Source organism: Epinephelus fuscoguttatus, linkage group LG4, assembly GCF_011397635.1.
Source record: "Epinephelus fuscoguttatus linkage group LG4, E.fuscoguttatus.final_Chr_v1".
In the NCBI taxonomy this organism is placed as follows: Eukaryota; Metazoa; Chordata; class Actinopteri; order Perciformes; family Serranidae; genus Epinephelus; species Epinephelus fuscoguttatus.
In genome coordinates, this window is record NC_064755.1 from 36,640,523 (window position 1) to 36,656,179 (window position 15,657).

The 15,657-nt window shown below is 41.6% G+C and overlaps 1 protein-coding gene across 1 annotated transcript in view; it reads left to right on the plus strand.

Moving 5' to 3' along the window:
• ptdss2 (phosphatidylserine synthase 2) overlaps positions 1–15,657 on the plus strand; it is a 32,841-nt gene that overhangs the window by 1,321 nt on the left and 15,863 nt on the right. The window contains exons 3-6 of the mRNA XM_049573514.1: positions 6,259–6,360; positions 10,601–10,683; positions 13,275–13,342; positions 14,776–14,910. Of these exons, the coding sequence (XP_049429471.1) occupies positions 6,259–6,360; positions 10,601–10,683; positions 13,275–13,342; positions 14,776–14,910 (388 nt within the window). The remainder of the gene's footprint in view (positions 1–6,258; positions 6,361–10,600; positions 10,684–13,274; positions 13,343–14,775; positions 14,911–15,657) is intronic.

Consider the following 15,657-nt stretch of genomic DNA (forward strand, 5'->3'; position numbering starts at 1 on the left):
AACTGAAAGACAGGTCCGGAGTGACCTCCATTAATCACCACGAACACTGTGACCTTGTCCTAAATATTTGAATACAATCCCGCTGAAGTGCCAAGTCTGAGGTCAAGCTAAAATCTGTTATGGGGAAATTATTAACATGCAGATGAATCACCAAGGTCCACAAGGTGTCAGTTATGAAGGTGTTCTGCTAGTGTTTGCCAGGCTGTTACAGTTGCTTACATTGCACATCCAAGCGCAGAGCTTGTTGTTGACAAGCCAATAGCCAATACCCCAGCCTGCACCTTCAGCAGAAAGAGATCCACGGCAGATTTGAAGTCGAGAGAGATATACTGTCCATGCAGTAAACTGGAGGAGTGAGTTCTGCATGCACCCACTGACACACACACATACTCAAAGCATGGTGACATGTGCAGGGTGCAGGTGTTGCAGTGTGTGGGCTCAAGGCTAGTCTGAAAAAGTGACATTCTGCTTTGCAGTCTTATTTATTGTATAGCTACCATGGCTCTTCAACCTGTCGCTACAGGAATATGGAGTCTGAGTCTGTGTATGTGTGCGTCATCCCTGCTTTGTGTGTAGAGCAAGGGGCACTAAGAATCTGTTAAGCTATGCAATACCTTTGACAGCACAGGAGACTGGTCCTCCCAAAGAGAAGCCTTAATGAGAACGTCTCATTACTGTGTTACGGCCTTGACATCCAGGTTTCCTGTTATTCTGATACTGAAAGCATTAACAGGAACTTAGATGCTAAGGTACTTTGTCTGTTCAGGTTATTAAAGTGGATCATCATCCTGCAGTATGTAAAGGGGTTTCTAATGTATGGCCTCCCCATGTATATCAATTAAGGTGCACTAAATACTAGACACACAGCTTGGTTTATGCAGTGTGATTGGAAAGCACAGCAAACTGCAGACTCAAAAATGATCATAAAGTTGAATCAACACTTCTATAAAACTGTTCAGCTTATTCTGAACATCGTGACCCTCATGACGGCAGGGGTTACTACAGGTTTGCTGTATTAAACTGCAAAACATTATGATCTTGGGTGAGGTCAGCTTAGTTTTAGTCATAAAATAACCATTTGTGGTTAGTCCTACTTGTGATATATGTATATGATTGCTTGTTAGGAATTTGGCCTTACAGTGGTTGGACGACACTCCCAGTCCGATATAATCAAGAGCTGATAATGAAGAATGTGGCTGTTTACCTTGTGGTCAACTTGGAACCCTGTGATCATGTTGAATTACACAGCATCGTGGATGTTTATTGGCAAATACTGCATTTATTTAAAAGCGGCAAAACACATTTCATACCAAATGTGCAGCACCTGATTTCCTCCTTCCTGTCATAAGCCGTTAAAAATGTACATTCAGCAGTTAATACTTTTCAGAACGGAAATAAGGCCAACCACTACCTCAAATTCACCCATGATGGACAATTTCTAGGAGCAGACTGTGGTTAAATGTGAAGAAACTGTGTGTTAAGCAGACGAAACAGAGGAAGTGATTGTGATAAAGGTGGTTGTTTTGTAGGAATCCTTATAATGGAGCTCAACAATAAGGATTGTCCGATTGTCCAGGGTAAGTAGAAAACCTTATTGGGCTAGAAAATCTTGCAGCTCACTTGCCTGATTGGGTAAGTGGTAAAAAAAGAATGAAACACATCAATTTTCTTTGCAGATGATGTTGGAAGTGGCTAAGGAGTGAGACGTCATTGCAGGAGTTAAAGACAAAGTTTTTGAGCTGAAGTGCAAGCGAGCATTTCTGTTGTCTTAGAAATAGTTGGGTAACAGAAGAGGATGTGGGTGAAACTCCAACTATGTATTACACAGTTTACTGCAAGTTTGAGGGCAAAGGTGGATAAAATGGGGTCATTTTTTAAAGGCGCATCCAGTTTCCAAATAACCTTGCTTGAGTGCCAACAACATCTCACTGTCTCTTGCGTTCGTTGTTATTTGATAACCACAAATTAAAAATGTTTAGGAGCAAGTAAAAATTGACGTTGGGCAAGTAGGTTTCTGATGAACTTGTCCGACCAGGCAGGTGAAAGAAAACATTTAAGATGAAACCTGACATGGGCTGGGATGTGAGACACTGACTCCCGAGTGTTACACCAAAGAATTGTTTGTGGATTCTGACAGCTTCCTCTGGTAGTTAAGGAGGGTAACCATGTGGCATGCAACCTGCCTTATTAGCACAGATTGAATGTTGGGGGAAGTGTGGTTTTTTTTTCTGAGAAAAGAGGAATAGCTTGGATAGACCCTTATATAGAAGTCAGCCTGATGAAATAAAATTTTGTGCTTGCACACCACTTTTGATTTTTCCCTAAATAGCATTGCTGCCCACACATTTCAGAGGCTTCTGAGAACGCTTTGTGCCTTTTGACTGCTGACAGTGTCTTGGGAAAAGTGTCATTTTTGAATGTATTTAAGACTTAGGTTATTAACAACACTCAAGAATATTGAACTCATATGAGGATTTAATGTTAAGTGTCAGGAGGCCGGTGAACCTGGGATTTATAAGACACTGAGGTCTTGGAAACGAGAGGCTGCTGTGAAACCAAAGCTTGTTGCATTAAATTAAGTCACATTTTTTTAGCTCAGTAAGTCACAAGCTATTTGTCAAGCTTATTTCAACCCTGCAGGACAACATTAGACTATTTGTGAGTATGCTCTGATTAGTCATTTGACTCACTTCAACCCGTAGCTTGTTTTATGTGAATGTTCAAACTTAGTCTTATTGGGAAATGTTGCTCTAAGGTTAGGCCGCCTCTCAGTTACACCGGGCTGGTATTTCCGCTGTGTCTTTTCACTCCCGGTGGTGTTGTGGTTCTGTGGTTGTTAAGCAAGAGAGAAGCCAGGCCCTCCCTTGTGTCTCCTGCCAAACAGGTTGGATAAGGAGGTGGAACAGGGAGAAAATGCTAATGACACCTGGCATGCCGACTCCGTGACTCAGACTCTGAGCCGAAGGGCTGGCAGAGGGGGCGACCTTCTCTAGCTCGACAGATGACAGCAGGGATCTCAATACAAAATTAGCTTTTTAAAAATACTGCTATATTATTCATTCTTAAATACTAAGACAAGTTTTGTTGTGTTATTTTTTTTTTTCAAGTCTGGAGAAGAGACCATTATCAGTGTAGCTACAGTCTGATACAGCAAATGCCTCTGTGCCGTTGACCTTGATTGCTGTCCCAAAAGTATTAAAAACACATTAAGAGCCACACTGTTGCACCAGCTGACATTTTCCTTAATGACAGTAAACATGGAAAGCGTATCCACTCTGAAACAACTCCGTGAGTGTATTATCAAATCTCTGGAGAGGCAAATGTCACTTAGCATGCTCAGGGACATGGTTTTGTGTTTATGCATGGCTTTACTCGTGTAATGAGCGGAGAGAAACAAACTACACTTGCTGTGTTGATTGTATAAAAGCTGTGAGACAGAACAACACCTAAACAAGTTGAGAGACATAGCCCCCAAATATTACCAGGCTCAACCACCTGATGAATGCAAGTCCAATATTCACAATGCTTTCAGTTCTGCTTTGGTGACCATATTGATATTGGCATTATATACCGCTATGTTCATTGAAAAGTAACAATAAATTGCAGGACAGAGAGATGTGTTTTGGGTAATTTAGAAGCCATTGCAATCATTGCATATTTTGTCTACAATAGAGCACTGACAGGTTTAGTTTGCTACTGTAAAATGTAAGAATGTCATGCTCACACTCCTGCAGCAGTAGTCCTCTGATAAACAGAGACGGTGATAGCGGAGTAGGGAGGCTCTGCACACAGGTCTACAATGAAATACAATTTTACCCTTTTTAAACAGGTAGAAAAAGATTTCTGCACACTGACATCTATGCAGTGTTTCACTTTATTGTTGAGCTTTCGGTCTATTTGACCTTCATCAGAGCACTGGACATTTGGACTTATCGATGTTTCCAGCAGCTTGCCAAGACCAGGCCAGGTGGAGTGGTGGTTGTTCACATGTGGGAGGTTGAGTGGCGATTGCGCTATATGGTGAGCGAATACTGATGTCCAAATTAAGAACTTGAGTATTTGAATACTGAAGTCTTTTTTTTTTCTTCAGATGTGCTTAAGTAGGTGGAGTGTAGCGAAAAATACAAGGAGAATCTCAAATCCTGCTCTTCATTGCAATCAGTTTTCAATTTAGAATCGAAGAATTGAGGTTTTTACATCTTAGAAAACAACTTTATAGCCTCAGTAGATTTTTCTTAACTTTCAAATATTAGTGCTTAACCTGCTTTTATAAAAGCAGTCATCATTTGGGCTCTTATCTTATCTTGCTAGACGTTCTCTTTAGTTAGCAACAGCCACTAGCTTTAGCCCTTTTACACTGCCTCATTAAGGCAGCGTTATGTCACCTCAGTGTCAATCATTACAATTGTGGAATGCAGGTACAGAGTTGTCTTGCCTTTTAAGGTAGTAACAGCACCGAAACAACGTCAGTGTAAAAGGGACAGCCAGCTGAAAGGGACAGTGGACAAGACAGGTGTGACCTTTTGATGTGTTTCATGTGCTGCCCACCCCAGAGAGATTTAAAAAGCAGCTTATAGCAGTTAGGAGCTAACTCCAAGAGGAGGCACAGTGGCAAAAAATATCTGCAAATTGGGAAAACAATAAGGTCTAGGAGTTCCTTACCCTTGGTGCAGAGGACGAGATCAACTAGCATATAACGGGGACAGTAAACCACTGCTGATGTTCATGTTATATGTCATGCTAGAGGCTGACACTGTTGTGTTACATATCATGCCCTTCACGCCTCTTTTAATTGCACAGTGCCAGCATGCTGGCTTTGGTTCTGTGTAAATGGCAGCATAAAGAAGGGACTTTGTAGCAGCCCTATAGTGCAATCTCTGTGTAAAAAGGGCTTTTGAGTGATGTTTGGTACTCGAGGTGCTAAATAGTAGTGAAGGACACTGAAGTTTAGCAGTGGTTTAGAGGGGTTGTGCAACATGTTGCTGAAATGCAAGTGAAATTGCTGAATTTGTAATTGTCTTTACCTGAAGCGACACTGCTCACAATACTCATTGTTGCACACATTGTCACATCATTAGGTTAATTGACACTGGCTGCTGGCCGCTGTTTATTCCCTTCACAGTGAGCGTCACAGTTCACTTGCAGGTCACACGCTCACAATGCTGTTTGGTGTCAGTGTTTTTAACTGAGCCCCATGGAGTATTTTCAACAGCTGGGGTACCATCAGCAAACAAACACAGAATAGGCAATAGGTCAAGCGTTTAAAAATGCTTTGACTGGCCTGATGCTGACCTCAGGTATTGCCTCGGGACAGCGTGGATTACAGTAAATATTGGCTGATTCCAGTGGCCTTCTGATCAATCTGATAAGTATAGTTTTAAACCTTGACCTGACTTTGCCATTGCTCCAGCCATTCTTATATAGATTATCATGCAGTTATGTCCTTGTCATTTTTTCCAAAGATCATTCAAGGGCTTAATCCTTTCCTCTTTATAATTAAGAATTCCTGGGGTAATCCATTTTGTGTTGCCGTGGCTCATATCAGTAAGTGGACAAATAAAACTTTGCCCCCTGAGTTAAGATGAATCCCACAGATAGCATGAATGTATATCTGAGCCTCTGTAGCCTGTAACTGTTTTAAGACAAAGGCCGAGGTTTGCTCCCTATATGGGGAATGAAGTTCAACTTGTTGACCACGGTATGCAAATGCTATAAATCTAACAAACCGGATGCTCCCTGCTGAGGTCTCCACAGTCCGCAGTCAGGCATGTCACCAGAAAATTGACACAAAAGCTGTTTTTGACTTCTGTGCCTCCACTGAAGTGATATAAAATGTTGGACTGACTCATAAAATGTGTACCTCATTGTGTATTTTTTGTTTTGCACACCCTTTTGTAATTATGTTCAGCTGACGTAACCCGGTTTCTCAACAGAAATCTGTTTGAACTCACCTGTTTTATCTCGTCTCCACTCCCTTCCTATGTTCACACTGATTATTGGAGACAAAGATATTTTGGCCCACACCCAGGATGTCTAAATGCTTTGTTAAGACACTTTGTTAAGACACTTTGTTAAGTGATCACCAATGTGTTCACAGCTCAAATTACACTGCGGTTATATTGCTTAACGTTCTCCTTTGGTGACCTGAGATATTGTCAGCTTTTTTTTCTTTCCTCTGGTGGCTTTTATTGAATTTTCCTCTTGACTAATGTTATTAATATCCCTCTCTCCGTTCACTCTCTCCCCCTCTCTTTGCAGGCGAGCCCATACTGTGACAGTGCTATTTATCCTGACCTGTGCTCTGGTCTACGTCACGCTGTTGGAAGAGACCCCCCAGGACACGGCCTACAATACTAAGAGGTCAGTAGACTACGCGCGTCACTTCCTCAGAGTCCTCAAAGCCAAAACACTGCAGGAACCAGGAGGCTGCCCAAAGAATATCCACTTAATCCACTGAGGCCTTTTGACTGGACTGAAGTTTGAAATAATTGTTGTAGTCAGCATCAATACTGATTTGAGGTTTATTCTAACTGGTTTTATATTTTGATTTGTACCTCTGCCCCCTTTTAACCAGACATCCACCATTACGTTGTCTTTATGTTGTGTTCTGTTAGTCTGATTTCAAATAATTTGCTTCTGTGTGGGACGCACTGTGTGTGTTTGTCAATCTTTTGCGGGTCATGTCACACTCTCATTTAAAGCCCAATGAATAAGTCACATAAACAGAACAAGCCAATGAGCACCACAGTTTTAATCTCACCTTTAACACCATTTGGCATGAACCCACACAGCCACAGCAGCATGGGTGAGGTGCAAACTTCAAATTGAATCACTCCCTTCTTCAGTGGCGTTCACCTTGAACCCAGCTGGCCCTCTGTCAATGCCATGTGGAGCTTTTCACTGAAAAATGATAGCCCTATGACCATGATAAGGAAGAGTCTGAATGTCACATACCATGTGATTAGATTAAGTTTTGAAGAGTGGCTGTTGTGCTTTACTCTTTAAACACAGAGAAAATATCAAACTCAGTTCATTACATTTTCTAGTGCCCAGTCATACCAAAAAGTGACAGGCTTAGTAGCGACCATACTGAGTAGTCTATGCCTCCAGAAAACAGCGTAGGTATGGTGAAGAAAGCTCTTATTCTAAAGATGAGGGTTGTTTTAAATTAGATGGTTCCTCTTTTATTTTAAACTTACTGGTTCTCTCTGTTCCCTCAACTCTCCAGTAGGTTTCCAGACTCAAATTTATGTGTCAGTATTCTTCAAAGTTGAAGCCTAATGCGGCTTAGTGGATAGAGTAGGTGCCCGATGTACAAGGCTGTTGCCGCAGCGGTCTGGGTTCGACTCCAGCCTGTGGCCCTTCCCTGCATGTCATTCCCTTTCATCAAACCCACCAGACTCAATTGAGAAAAACAGTCACTTTAGCTCATTGAACATGGGAGCTGCCGGTATACCGCTGCCCTGATCAGTTAGTTTGTGTTATTGTGTAATTTAGGAGAATCTGCACTAATCCTTTTTAACACCAAAGTCACACAGTACAAACAAACTTACTGATCGAGGCAGCAGTAGACCAGCAGCTCCTGTGCTCAGTGAGCTTTGATAACTGTTTTTGTCAATGGAGTCTGACTTTGAAGTGAACAGTATCATGGCTTCTGTTCCTTTTTGGATATTGCTGTCGGATGACAAGGTAAAGCTGTCAAAGTAATCTCATGTAATGTAGTGTACACTTTAGTGGATATTAATCTTTTCAGGTGGGACTTTTTTAGGTGGCTAAAATGCATTTTGTTGCTGACCCCTCCTCAATAATACATGGGTCAGCTTTCATGTCAGTACTCTTGCCTGCTTCTCCAAACTGGGGGCGTACCAACCGCCATCTAATGTATGTAATGCACTGACCTTGTAAAAGCCCACTCAAAAAGATCCTTCAATTTGCTTTTCAGCAATAGTGGCTGCATGTGTTAGTCATTTAATTTAAATAGTGCAAGGCAGGCTAAGCACAAGAAAGCTGCATAAATGATGTGTGTGTCTGTGACAGAGAGAGTGAGGTTGTGTTTATGTGTATGTTGCTGCGTGTGAGGGATTGTGTGATGTTCTTAACAGGATTTGCTGCAGTCAGCGCAGTCTGGCTCGTCAGGATTAAGACCCTAGAGCTTCTTCTTAGCAGAGGAGTTCCCATACTCAGACTGAATCTCACTCATGTGCTCATTCATGCACAGCAGGATATGTTCATCCTCTAACACTAGTTCACACACATTTACCCTCACTTTGACATATACTAGTAATCACATACACTCACTTTCCTGCCTACACACAATCAATCACCGAATCACACACACTCATGCTCCCACCCTCGTTGGCACACACAATCTCATTGTGTGTCTAGCTAAGCCTCCTCTGTTCATTTGTAGGCTCAGAGCAGTGGAGTCGCCACGTCTCAGGGTTTTCAGATCTCAACACAGCAGTGATTAAAGGCAACACAACCTGATAGCAGCAGGTTCAGATTGGCCTCATCTCTTGAGGAGTTGTGAAAGGGAGTAACTGTCCATGGTCAGCTGAAACAGGTCACCAAATCAAATTATGCCGCATTACTTTCCCCTTCCTGTCCCTTCCTATTTTAGGCCACTGACATCACAGATTTTATGAACAGCTTGAATTTATTTTCAGACCACTAAAAATATAGAAGTATGAATCTGGGTTATAGAAAATCTTCCATTGGCCTCTCTCTTCTAAACCTGCTGTAATGTATTTCTCTTTTTCAGCACTTATGCCAAGAAATCTGTTCAGCAGATTTTGTAGATCTGGCTGTATGTTGAAAAGACATTCAGACAATTCCCTTAAAATAAATGCTCTAATGTGCGAAACTTAAACTTTTCAACTAAATTTAGCCCACTTTGAACAGACAGCTGGCCGTCATTTCAGGGCTGTGCTGTTATCAGCTGCTCCAACATCAAACGGACACTTTGGAGGGAAAAAAAAAAATGAAACCTTGAAGCCACAAGCCTCTTAAATCTCTGTTATTATTGAATCCTCATGTTTTGCATTCACATTCTGAGTAGCTTGCCAACAAGCATGTCATGGCTGAATTTCCACTTATTAGTATTAGCAAAAATGAGGCAGATGTGCTTTTGTCATTTATAAAAAGATAAATCACTTTTCTATAATACATCACTGATATTTCAATGGAATGAATTACTTATTGACTTATTCATACTTCAAAAACAGCATGAATAAGTGATTAACATAGGGGGGATCAAAATGAAATAAATAAATAAAATAAAAATCAACCAGCCACCCTCCTCCCCTGACAAGTTAAGAACAGTCCCTTGATCACGGTGAGGTTTGTGGACCGTTACCTGCTACAAAGAGGGAAATGTGAACGGCTCGTTTCTTCTCTGACACGTCACATACCTGTGTGCCGCCACATTTCGGCTGTTCAGGTACTTCTGGGTAGTCATGACGCCAAGAAGAGGAAATTATTGGACCTGGGGCTTCTCAGTCGCCGGTAAGCCGCGTTATCTTGCACTGCGGAGCACTATGGCCACCGTATTTGACAGGTGGAGCCTCCGCTATATTCCTGTCTGTGACCCCCGTTCAACCCACAACTGGCAGGATTTGCCTTTCGTTTCTGCTGCTGGTTGAAATCTGTACTCGCACAGCGTGCTCCTGAATGATTTCTTTTGCTTGCACAAAACTATTTTTAGTCGCAAATGCGAGTAAAATGCTCGCACCGTAGAGCTCTGTGGAAAACAAATCACTGCCTACAAATAAAAAGAAATGAACAATAACTTTCACTGCTTAAAGATACTCACTAGCTCAGCTAATACCTGAAATGTCACTGGAAAACAAACCACTGCAGCAGCATATCGAGCGCCAGGTGGACAGCACGCGCTGTTATTGGACAGCGCATGGACACTCACCCTCTTGTGATTGGACTTTGAACTTATCCCACAGTAGTGGTGCCATGAGATACCGTAGTACTACGGTACTCCAACATTATGGTATCATATGTACCGTAGAGTTTTAGTACCGCGGTCTACCATTGGTACCAGTATACCATGCAACACTACCACTTATACAGTGCAAGTTTCATCTGAAGGCATGGCATCATGGAGTTTAATGATTCAGATGTTAAACTAGCACATAATTTCTGCCGTGTTAATAAGATACTCCAGTACACAGACAACACTTTGACATTCACATTCACAGGACAGAGGGATGTTGTATGCTGTAAAGCCCTGTGAGGCAAATTGTGATATTGGGCTTTATAAATAAAATTGATTGATTGATTGACATTCAAACTATAGAACGCTGATGTTATTTTTTTCCCCAAATTCAGTGTTACCAATTTAAAGCTAGTGTTTTGAGACTGAATAACTTCCACATTCACACAGACTACCTCTATCTGCCGGAGTAAGTGATCAAATCAAACATCTCCGCTTTCACTGTCAGCGTAAATATGTTCAGTTCCACTCTGCTACTGGAGTAATAGCCACGAGGCTTGAGGCTGCAACACATATATCAGCTGCCAGATTCATTTATAATATATCAGAAATTTAAATTGCATTTTTCTGTGTTTCTACTTGTGGTCCTAACTGTAGGGGGATTGTGGCCAGCATCCTGGTGTTCCTCTGTTTTGGAGTGACACAAGCCAAAGATGGACCCTTTACCAGACCGCATCCAGGTAAGAGTGGCATACTTGTGGCTGTATTTCATCTTCTTCACGCCATCTGTCTCCTGTTATGTTAAAGAGTAGGTTATATTTCAAATAATTTGAGTGGGTACCTCCCTGAAGCATAACCAGGATATGCCATGTTTTGCCCTGGTAGAGAATAACTTTTAAGAGTAGAGTATGAACAACCTCATGAGCATTAAAGAGCAATATATATCTGCCATTACAGTAATTGACAGGAACTTTGCTCTGTTAATATAGCGCGCTGTTATCAGGAGGAGCCCAGGTGTTGAGTCTGATTTTTTTTGATGGCGCATTATTAACTTATTATGTCTCCATTGCATCCCTGTGCAGAGAGGTAAGAGTACCTGAGAGCAGTTTCCACTAATTCAATCAATAGCAACATTTGAGAATCTCATGTTGGCCTCTAATATGAAACAAAGAAGCTCTGAGTGCTGGGAATCAATACACACAATGGCTTGCTAAATTTAATTGTCAAAGTAAAGGAGGCATCTGGGTAAATGAAGGGGGTGGGGTGTTTTCCTGGCATGGGTTAGGTCCAAGTAAATCCCATTGAGAACACCAACAAACAAGTCCACACTGGGTAGATGTTACAATAATGCATAGTCAATATTTTAAACATGGTATTAATGCACGCCCTTTAATGGGGCATTTTCAGCTCAGCTTAACACATAAACGTCTCCCACAGGTCAGTGAGCTGCTGTTTAGATGCAGAAAAAGGGACATTTGTGCCCCTTATGGTTTTATCTCAGCAAGACTGCGACCATTTTCATTTATTCATGACCCACCACTGAGGCAAATTTACATTAATGCAGTAACTTGACACCCACCGGTAAAGATAGCTGGCATTAGCCTACATGGCATTATACCATGGCCACATTGCATTCTTGATTGTGTTAGGCTGGCAGGTATCTAGTAACTGAAGAGTGTAACCGGACACCTCTGATGCAGGTGTTTGTTTCCACTTCTGCTTTGATGTACCAGTATTCAAACTGTAGGACAGCAACAGCGGGGCTTAGATTAAAGAGCTTTCAGCTAGTTGGACATCTTGGAAAAGGGGCCACAAGTCTAACTGTATGGTCCCTGAATGCAGCATAAGCAATGTAGCATTTAGATCTCTTTGTTAAAAGTTGATATGAGTCTGCATCCTGTTGTGTGTTTTCATTACTCAAGTTACTGCTGTTGTTTTTGACGAGTGTGTCAGCTTTGTATTAACAGTTTTCACCAGTGGTGGGGGCGAAGATATATCGTATGTTGAACCTTGTTTGGTGTCGCTGAGTGTATTAACTGTGATGCTGCACCTCTTTTTAAAAATCTGCTGCACACTCTAAAGGGATGCGTCTATTTTAACAGTGCAGTTCGTAGAAGTAGTTTGCTATTTAGGCTTTGAACCAGGTCATTTATGCAGGACACTCATCTTCTCCCTTACACAACATGTTTCTCACTAACTCCATAGGGAAAGGAAGGAAGGAAGGAAGGCAACAGGGTGTGGAGGTCAGTTGGGGATGCACATTGAATGTTGGCGGTTGTTGGCGGAGGCGTGAAGTGGCCAGACAAGAATTTGGGCTGCTGTTATTGCATTACTCGTGCCTTCTTGCCCCCTCCTTTTGTGGATTGAAAGACAAGGGTTCATTTGTTGTTGAGTGGCTGCGTCACACTCCCTGACTTGTTGAGCCAGCCAAGTGGGTTCAGTTGTTGTTCACCTTGTTGTAGTTTTTTTGAAACTCCACAGGTTTGTATCCTGGGAAAAGATCCAGGGGGACTTTAGGATTTACAACCTGCAACTCCCGCTGGATCACCAGCTGGGAGTGTCGCAGCAAACTGAGCTTACACACATCAGTTCACGAGGAATTACTATAACAGTGACCGTTGAAGTTAATCCTTTTGTGACTCATATATTACAAGGTGCTGCTGTGAAAGTGTTCAACTTCTACCACATCCATTTTTTGTCCTTTCATGTGACTTAAAAAAATCTATCAATGAAACACAACTTAAACAGAGGCCAGATTATCTGTGGCAACCCTTTTGACTGTAGTACTCAATTTCTACTGACTTTTGCTGTGTCCCTGGTAACAGAAAAACACTATGATTGATGTGTTGTGAAATTCCAGATGATTTAAGTCACCACATCTTACCATCGTGATTTGATTTTGCACTAATACTCGCATCCGGAGCAGCTCATTGTGTCCAGTCATGTGTTCAGGGAAGATGTCTTTCATGAAAAGACACATTATCAATTTGTTCATTGCGTGTTGGTGTGGATATCAAGAGCATTGGTGAAAAGGGTAGGTGTCAAAATCAGGGCAGAAACAAAGGAGATATCAGGATATAACATTGTAAATTCATAGTTATGATTGTCAGCGAGGTCTGTGTGACTGAGAGAGATATAATGATACTCAATACAAAACAAAGCATCACTTAGATTCTGTTCGCAATCACAATCTTTAACCTGCCCCCTTTAAACATCAGAGGAACTAAACTGAAGTTGTTTTAATTCCCAGATGCCACCCAACATGTTGTATTTTTGTTTTTCTTTGAAAGTAACTACAACTCTCACCATCACTTTCTCTCCTTCTCTGTAGCTTACTGGCGGTTCTGGCTTTGTGTCACTGTCGTCTACGAACTGTTTCTCATCTTCATCCTGTTCCAGGTTGGTGTGCTGATGATACTGATGCATTGATAGACTGAAACACTCACATTAAAACATTCATTGCTGAAAGAATAACCATATGCTGTACATACACATATAAAGTATGTACAGCAGAAGTGCTTCTCTGGCAAAACTGAATTTTGTGGACATTCAGATTAGGGCTGCGCCTGACTAAGAATTTTCCTGGTCGCCCTATAGTCGTCATTTAGGGCCATTAGTCGACTAGATGCCCGCATGCTTATGCTATTAATTCAACTATTAAATGATAGATTTTGGGCGGGGCAACACAGTGGTTTGAGTTGAAGGTGTGAGAAAGAATAGTATCAGTAACATTGTTAACACTGTGCTACATTACAGAGAAATACAAAACCGTACTAATGAACCTTCATTAATATAGGCCTATATTTTATCTACAAGTGCACGTCACACACTGAGCGAGCCGCCTGTTAATGACGCTGTGGGCTAATGGGCATGTAGCTACTTCCATGTTTCAGATGATACGTCATGTTTGTAGTCGACCAATGAAGATGAGTTTACATATCACCTTGGGTTCGTCCTTCACCTTCTCAAAATGATCCCACACTTTGGATTTCCTGCCCGACATGTTATTAACTGGCCTGTGGAATAACTGCAGATACCAGCCCTGGAAATTAACCTGACTCCTGTCTGAGTGCTGAGCGTGGACACTTACTGTGTCTAAGCGACCAATGAAATCTTCCCAACTAACGTTTAGTTGGTTTAAATTGTAGATTTGTGTTCTCAAACCAAAGCAAAGTAACTACACTCTGAAAAAACATGTAGTGGAGTACATTAAGACATCTTAAAACCAGGGCTTAACACTGGCCAAAATATAAGATTATCTGTTCCAATCTTTGCCACTTTTTCTGCTGCGATCCTCCCACATCTGGAATCCTGGAAGCCTCTTTGTGCTCTCCCAGTTTGATTAAAATGTCACCGAGCCAGACCCTTTCAAACAGCAATACTTTACAGCTGGCAAACTGAATCGTAATCAGGCTTAAATACTGTTAAAGAAGTTTTAATACTTAAGCCATCTACTTTTTTTTCTCGAGCAAGGAAATATTAAATTGTAGATTGGTGAAATCCTCCATTAATTCCACAATTCATCGAAGCAAAAAAGGAAGTGTGTTAGTGTTCTTTGTAGTGCTGCACGGAAACAGCTAGAATCATTTTTGCTTTTTTGGTAGAAATTGTTATGAAGGTTGTTTTGAACTCCTGACAATATGATTAACAGCAGCATCTTTTTACTTGGAAACATTTCCATATTCCTTTATGTAACAGTCATAGGTGAAAAGTCACATTGCAGCATTCACCATTCAGTCTCAGTGTGGCTCGATGTCACAAGAGAAGCTCCTTTTCAGAGAGAACAAGCGCTAATAGTTTCTGTACTTTTCCTCTAAACCCATGTTATCCAGACGGTGCATGATGGACGACAGTTCATGAAGTACATTGACCCCAAACTCGGGGTGCCGCTCCCTGAGCGCGACTATGGAGGAAACTGCCTCATTTATGACCCAGGCAATGTCAGCGACCCCTTCCACAACATCTGGGTAAGACTATTTATCACCTGTTTTTATCAGTGATAAAAGGTGACTCATGAACATGTGTCTTTGTGGACGTGGCATTTTATTGTTTTAAACATATTTTGAATATGCAGTACCGTTCATGCTCAGTGTGTTAAACTGAAAACTTCTGGCACATAACAAGCCTCCTTCGAAGAAGTGAAATTTCTGACTTGGTGCTGTTATTTATATTGTGGTACTCTTTGCCCTCAATTACTACTAATAAGGAAATGACCCAATTCTTAAATAGTGAGAACGAGTCTGTTTCTTTCTCTCATACATTCACACACTCATTCTCCCTCCTGTCTCTTTCTCCTTTGCTTTCTCTCATACACAAACGCGCACACACACAGTTAGTGTGGCTGTGTGCTGACTGGCCCCAGAGGCTTGTGTCTGGTGCAGATTATAGCCCGTCAGTAGAATCAGGCCTTCTTCCCCCCCCGGGGAGGCAGTCTGCTGCTGCTGTTGCCACGATGACCCAGACCCCATCTCCACTGTTGGCCTGAATTCAGTCTCAGGGAGTTGGTCAAGCTCACCGCATCCTTTCCTAAATTACAGCTAACCTTTGTGAATAACCTTTAAAAATGTCAAGTTACGACCACATATTTAGAAAAAACAAAACAGAGTTGGAGACCATTTTGGAATTGTATGTAAAAAAGCAAAAAACTAAAATGTGCGAGGCAGAAAGATTTGAATATAAATGCTATGTGGTTGAACTGTGGTGTGTGAAAAAAA